Source organism: Thunnus maccoyii, chromosome 20 (assembly GCF_910596095.1).
Source record: "Thunnus maccoyii chromosome 20, fThuMac1.1, whole genome shotgun sequence".
NCBI lineage: Eukaryota > Metazoa > Chordata > Actinopteri > Scombriformes > Scombridae > Thunnus > Thunnus maccoyii.
In genome coordinates this window covers 776,595-784,094 of record NC_056552.1, presented here as the reverse complement: position 1 = coordinate 784,094, position 7,500 = coordinate 776,595, and the positions used below count along the sequence as shown (strand labels likewise).

Sequence of the window (7,500 nt, the reverse complement as noted above, 5' to 3'; positions counted from 1 at the left end):
AACCTGTTTTATAACCTAAAACATGTAGAGTACAACACACATAAATACACATAAATACCTGACGCTGCTAAAAGCCTGTTTTTGTGTATTTGTGTATTTGTGTATTTGTGTTTTTGTGTATTTGTGTATTTGTGTTTTTGTGTATTTGGATTTTTGTGTTTTTGTGTTTTTGTGTATTTGTGTTTTTGTGTATTTGTGTATTTGTGTTTTTGTGTATTTGTGTTTTTGTGTATTTGTGTTTTTGTGTTTCTGTGTTTTTGTGTATTTGTGTATTTGTGTTTTTGTGTTTCTGTGTTTTTGTGTATTTGTGTTTTTGTGTATTTGTGTTTTTGTGTATTTTTGTGTTTCTGTGTTTTTGTGTTTTTGTGTTTTTGTGTTTCTGTGTTTTTGTGTATTTGTGTTTTTGTGTATTTGTGTTTTTGTGTTTTTGTGTATTTTTGTGTTTTTGTGTTTCTGTGTTTTTTTGTGTTTTTGTGTTTTTGTGTATTTGTGTTTTTGTGTTTTTGTGTTTTTGTGTATTTGTGTTTTTGTGTTTTTGTGTTTTTGTGTATTTGTGTTTTTGTGTATTTTTGTGTTTTTGTGTTTCTGTGTTTTTGTGTATTTGTGTTTTTGTGTTTTTGTGTATTTGTGTTTTTGTGTATTTTTGTGTTTCTGTGTTTTTGTGTATTTGTGTTTTTGTGTATTTGTGTATTTGTGTTTTTGTGTTTTTGTGTATTTTTGTGTTTTTGTGTTTCTGTGTTTTTGTGTATTTGTGTTTTTGTGTATTTGTGTTTTTGTGTTTTTGTGTATTTTTGTGTTTTTGTGTTTTTGTGTATTTGTGTTTTTGTGTTTTTGTGTTTCTGTGTTTTTGTGTTTTTGTGTTTCTGTGTTTCTGTGTTTCTGTGTTTTTGTGTATTTGTGTTTTTGTGTTTCTGTGTTTTTGTGTATTTGTGTTTTTTTGTATTTTTGTGTTTGTGTTTCTGTGTTTTTGTGTATTTGTGTTTTTGTGTATTTGTGTTTTTGTGTTTTTGTGTATTTTTGTGTTTTTGTGTTTCTGTGTTTTTGTGTATTTGTGTTTTTGTGTTTTTGTGTTTTTGTGTATTTTTGTGTTTTTGTGTTTCTGTGTTTTTGTGTATTTGTGTTTTTGTGTTTTTGTGTTTTTGTGTATTTGTGTTTTTGTGTTTTTGTGTATTTTTGTGTTTCTGTGTTTTTGTGTATTTGTGTATTTGTGTATTTGTGTAGCTGTTCCTACACTCATAAATTTGCACTTTTATTTCTGTATTTATTTCTGTATTTATTTCTCACTCTGTGACTCTGCTGCGTTCTCTGTCTGTCTCTCTTTGTGTATTTGTGTTTTTGTTTATTTCTCACTCTGCTGCGTTCTCTGTCTGTCTCTCTGCAGCCATGTCCGGTCTCGTCGTCCCTCCGATGTAGAAAATCTTCCTCCTCCGTTCGTCGTCTCTTTCCTCCCCCTCGGCCACGAGCACCAATCACCTCAGAGGAGGAGGGGCTTCGGGGCCTCCGGCACCAGCTGACCAGTCGGGACACTTCCTGTCTGTTACAGATAAAAGAAAGAAAAACTGTTGCTGTGACTGGACGCGGCGTCCGGTCTCTAAAGAAGAAAATAAACAGGACTCAGCGGTTTTCTCCGTCAGCTCTCTGTAATTATATTCATGTTATATTCTGTGTTTGAGGGGTCGGGTCTGTTGGTGTAAAAACTACATCATTTCCTCTACTTGGGATTTGAAATCCAGCTGAAGTCTGAAGATTATCGACGTTAAAGGCCTCAAATTTCTGTTTATAATCACGTTCAACACAACATTTGCTCACATCTGATTGGTTCTCGGTGATGTCATCCTATGAAGTGTTAAATACGTCAGCGAACAGGAAGCTCGAAGCGTGTAGAAGTTCCTCTGACGGTAAACATCTACAGAGCCGTTTATTTCTCTACTGGTTCAATAAAAAGAAAAACCTTGTTAGGAAGTTAGTTTGGGAGCAAGAGAAGAAGACACGAACTAACTAATAACGGACAGCTTAGGATCTAGAGGAGGGAAGCTTCCAGTTAGAGAAAGACTTCCTGGTTCAGGAGGAAGGAAGAAGGAAGGAAAGAGGAAGCCTTCGGTTAGGAAGCATTGAGGGAAGAATCAGGTGGAGAAATAACCAGGAAACAGTCGTCAAGAAAAAGTCATTTGGGGCCTTTAATAGTTTTAATAAACTCAGCACAAAGACACAAAGGCTGCTGGGATTTCACTAAAGACTTTGATTAAAAGAAAAAAAACAAAGAATGAAAACGCCTGTTTCTCGCCCCGCCTCTTCTTCCGTTAGCCCCGCCCCCTGCCTGTCTGTGTTTTATATTCATTTATTTCTTTCTTTCTTTATTTTTTTTTTTTTATGCTCGCACTGTAAAAACAAATTCTGCATCCTGATAGGCTACTGTGACTGTCTGTCTTCTTGTTCAGAGTTGTCTTTTTTTTAAAATTCTAGCCCTGCCTCCTACTCCCATAGCCCCGCCCCTTTGCACCTGGAAGCCCCGCCCCCCTGTGTTTTCTCTGTGGGTTTTTGTGATTTTTGCCAAAGTCGTAGCTCGCTGAATATTTATACTGTCACTGTGGTTGATCACGCCGCCCCCCCCCCCCCCCCCCCGCCCCGCCCCCCGCCCCCCCACCGCCCCCCCCCCCCCCCCGCCCGTCACTGAGCTCACCGAGGGAAACTCTTTTTGTAACATACAGATTATAAATAGCGTATTTATATCTCAGATTGTTTTTGTATAAATGGATGTTGAGTCATGTCGTCTTCATGGGGTTTTAGACATGTGTGTGTGTGTGTGTATGTGGTGGTGCCACACTGGAAACAACCATTGTTTTGTATCAAACGAACAAAAGAAGAAAGTCAAACGTAAACGTCTTCACACATTTATAGCGCTGTCAATCAAAGCTGATGCGTCCAATCAGCTCCACTTGTTTTTGGTTTTTTGGTTGTTTTTATTGTAAATCTTGTTTTGATGACTGTTTGGCTGTACTGAAATGATTTCCTCACAGTGAATAAAGTCAGCAAGTCGCTCTGAATGACTCTCGACTTCTTTTCTCGAGTACAGACGGAAAACGATGAAGTCAAAAGTAAATAAAGTCAAATGTTCGCTGTAAACACGAGGGGCGAGTTATTACAAATACGTTATTCAGCAAAGCACAAATAATGGGTTTTTTTTACGAATATTTGTTTCATACAAATATTTTTTAAAATATTTGTTAGTTACAGGTCTGCAGTGCGGTGAGTTGTAGCTCAGTAGTAGCAGCGCAGTCGTCTTTGATCTGGGAGAGTCCAGCTGGAGACCAGAGCTGGTTTTACTACCTTCAACCCTGAACTCTTGATCAGAGATAAGCGTTTTCACGACGGTGGATATGAACTTTCTTTGTTAACTCAGGCTTTCTGCTCTGTGCGCGTCCCCATAAAGGGGGCGTTTGACTCTTTTGCCGCTCAAAATGGACCAATCACGTGACGCCTGCTCAGTCAGGTCATTATAACGGAGAGATATGAATAATATAAACACATTATCACAGCAAAAAGCAACACTGTTGCTGCAAATAAGGTGAGAGATGATCGTGTAAATGTGTTAATTAAAACACTAATTCATTAATTTATGAATTAGTAATTAGTTTATATATGTATTTTACCACTGAATGCTCTCTCAGTGCCTCCCACATCCAGAGCTCTTAAACTTTAAACTTGATGCTGCAGATTTAAACATTAAACTGTCTGTTAATGAAGCATCAGTGGAAATGACTTCAGGTTCTGGCTGAATCAAAGTGAAATTAATATTATAGATTGAATATTATCTGTGATAAATACCAATAAATTAATCAATTTTATTTTATTATTTTTGTTCAAAGTATTTCTTCATTAGTTTTTTTGTTAGTTTTTTTTATATTTGAAATACAATTTGATCTATTGTAACAAAATCCCATCCTGTTAGTAACCCAAACCTCTCGCACCATCACAAATATACAATATGACATCAAATCAATAGTAAGTCTGATAAAAGACTAATCAATATTCTAATCGGTGTTCTAATAGCTGCAGTAGCATCAATGTTAAGCTGAAACTCGGAACATAACCTGCTCTAGACCAGGTGAAGTTTGCAGTATAAGTTACCATGGTGATGTAGCAGGTTAAAGAGAGTTACCATGGTGATGTAGCAGGTTAAAGAGAGTTACCATGGTGATGTAGCAGGTTAAAGAGAGTTACCATGGTGATGTAGCAGGTTAAAGAGAGTTACTATGGTGATGTAGCAGGTTAAAGTGAGTTACCATGGTGATGTAGCAGGTTAAAGAGAGTTACCATGGTGATGTAGCAGGTTAAAGAGAGTTACCATGGTGATGTAGCAGGTTAAAGTGAGTTACCATGGTGATGTAGCAGGTTAACAGAGAGTTACCATGGTGATGTAGCAGGTTAAAGAGAGTTACCATGGTGATGTAGCTGGTTAACAGAGAGTTACCATGGTGATGTAGCAGGTTAACAGAGAGTTACCATGGTGATGTAGCAGGTTAAAGAGAGTTACCATGGTGATGTAGCAGGTTAACAGAGAGTTACCATGGTGATGTAGCAGGTTAAAGTGAGTTACCATGGTGATGTAGCAGGTTAAAGTGAGTTACCATGGTGATGTAGCAGGTTAACAGAGAGTTACCATGGTGATGTAGCAGGTTAAGAGAGAGTTACCATGGTGATGTAGCAGGTTAACAGAGAGTTACCATGGTGATGTAGCAGGTTAAAGAGAGTTACCATGGTGATGTCGCAGGTTAAAGTGAGTTACCATGGTGATGTAGCAGGTTAAAGAGAGTTACCATGGTGATGTAGCAGGTTAACAGAGAGTTACCATGGTGATGTAGCAGGTTAAGAGAGAGTTACTATGGTGATGTAGCAGGTTAACAGAGAGTTACTATGGTGATGTAGCAGGTTAACAGAGAGTTACCATGGTGATGTAGCTGGTTAACAGAGAGTTACCATGGTGATGTAGCTGGTTAACAGAGAGTTACCATGGTGATGTAGCAGGTTAACAGAGAGTTACCATGGTGATGTAGCAGGTTAAGAGAGAGTTACCATGGTGATGTAGCAGGTTAAGAGAGAGTTACCATGGTGATGTAGCAGGTTAACAGAGAGTTACCATGGTGATGTAGCAGGTTAACAGAGAGTTACCATGGTGATGTAGCAGGTTAACAGAGAGTTACCATGGTGATGTAGCTGGTTAACAGAGAGTTACCATGGTGATGTAGCAGGTTAAAGAGAGACACCTTTGTGACATTGAAAACCCTGCAGGCACTAACTCACTGATCTGGCTTCGTAGTTCAGCCCTCTGGTGCGGGGACCTCCTTCATAAGGTAGTTTATTCATGAACATTTATTTATATTCTAGAAAATTCAAGAATTAAAAGCGTAATAAAGGCAAAAATGGGATTTTGAAGCCTCTTTCCACTTTTATTCAAATAATTTTGCTGCCTCAACAGATACAGATACGGATACAGATACGGATACAGAAACAGATACAGATACGGATACAGAAACAGATACGGATACAGATACAGATACGGATACAGATACAGAAACAGATACAGATACGGATATAGATACAGATACAGATACGGATACGGATACAGATACAGAAACAGATACAGATACGGATATAGATACAGATACGGATACGGATACAGAAACAGATACAGATACGGATACAGAAACAGATACAGATACGGATACAGAAACAGATACGGATACAGATACAGATACGGATACGGATACAGAAACAGATACAGATACTGGACTCTGCACGTCCCTACTAGACAGCTGACGGCCTGAAGGTCCTGAGAAGCAGCTCCATGTTTGATCTTTAATTTGTGGAATTTAAACTAATAATCAAAGCGACGCAGCTGAAACTGACAAACAGTTTAATAATAACAACCTGCTTCATGTTTCAGGTTCTACAAACTGAAAGACGGATTCGTGCACGTTTATCTGCAGCAACATGATGACAGTGTTTACATTAACTCACTATATGAGTCACATCCTCAGTGATTGTTTACTGACAGTTTCAGCTTCAACATAAATGTTCTTATTATCTAACAGAAGACATTTATCAAAAATACCTTTTATTTTAATTATTCTGACAATCAAAACGTTATATCAATCATATTATAAACAACTTGTGTTCGATGTTTCTGAAGAGCAGCTAAAGTTCAGGTAGTTTGGAAGCAGATGAACAAACTCCGCCCCCAAAGTTCCTGTCGTTTTGACAGTAACCAGTAAGGTTTTAGTATCTGGGGGACCAGAACAGACGGTCTGGACCAGGTCCTGCAGCTTTATTTGATTTGATTTGATTTATTTTGTTGAGATATTTTGATGTTTGTCAGTAAAATAAAATCCTCACGTGACTGCCGACACTTTAACATTCAGCTCAGAGGGAAAAACCTCCAGAAGGAGTTTCTGTCGTTAACAATGTAAACGATGTGATTGAAGAGACGCTTATCGTTTGTGTTTTAATATCTGTTCTTTTTCTTTTATTTCGTTCTGTTTAAACCTGATTATTAAAATGTGTTTTTCTTTCTGCTGCGGAGAGAAAACAGTGAAAACCATTAATGATCTTTTATGGAACGGCTCTGTTCTCTCAGCGGACACAAAAGCACAAACAGGATTTGATTAAGATAAATCACAGATAACCTCAAACCTCATTATTACAGCCGCTTTTATTTATTCCTGTTTGATTTCACGTCTCTTTTGTTCTTTATTTTCCCTCCAACAGAGCCAAACTCATCAGGAAGATTGTTTTATTTGTTGTAATGATAATTCTGTTTTTACCTGCATGATTAAAGATGTCTCAACATCATTTCAGCCAAAACTTCTTCTTCTTCTTCTTCTTCTTCTTCTTCTTCTTCTTCTTCTTCTTCTTCTTCTGTGTCATTCAGCAGTTTAATGCTGCAGTGACAGACTGTTCTGTTCATTCTGCAGAATGAAAGAAAGCACAAAAGCTGCAGGTTCAACCAGACTCACTGAGACCCTTTAGAGGAGGTGGTCTCAGTCTCAGACCACACCACAGATCTCAGAGGAGCTCTGGGATCCGACTGACCACCAGGCATCATGGCCTTTATGTTAACATTTAAGTTATTTTAAAAATCAATCAATCGTTGTGTTAAATGATTGTTATTTTCAGTGAAGTTCAGCGTCGACGGCTCTCTTGCAGCTGCAGGAGTGCGTCTGTAGTGACGGCGAAGTGAGACTGGACGGGGAAGGAGGCGGCGCTGCAGCAGGACGCGGATGTATCCTCCGGCTGGACCAGAGCTTCAACACCAGCTCTGCAGTCAAACAGACGCTTCAGTCGGGTTTGAAATAACTCTTTGAGCTCTGCTGTTGACTGAAAATGACCCCGTTTACCAGTAACAGCTGATGACACCAGTAAGAACCAGAGGCGTGTGCAGGTCTGTGCATTTATGTTAACAAAGCTCGGTGCACGGACGACGCTAACACTGCTCCGCTAACC

The 7,500-nt window shown here is 38.5% G+C and overlaps 1 protein-coding gene across 10 annotated transcripts in view; it reads left to right on the top strand.

The window, feature by feature from the left end:
- The window catches only part of LOC121886790 (transcription factor COE3-like), a 58,500-nt gene that overhangs the window by 50,286 nt on the left and 714 nt on the right, over positions 1 to 7,500 (top strand). For 7 of the 10 annotated variants that reach the window (XM_042397120.1, XM_042397111.1, XM_042397112.1 and 4 more), the window contains one exon: positions 1,382 to 2,606. In XM_042397120.1, the coding sequence (XP_042253054.1) occupies positions 1,382 to 1,413 (32 nt within the window). In that variant the 3' untranslated portion in view covers positions 1,414 to 2,606. Of the gene's footprint in view, positions 1 to 1,381; positions 2,607 to 6,928 lie in introns of those variants that run through there. The other 3 variants (XM_042397116.1, XM_042397115.1, XM_042397114.1) reach the window with 3 other exon arrangements.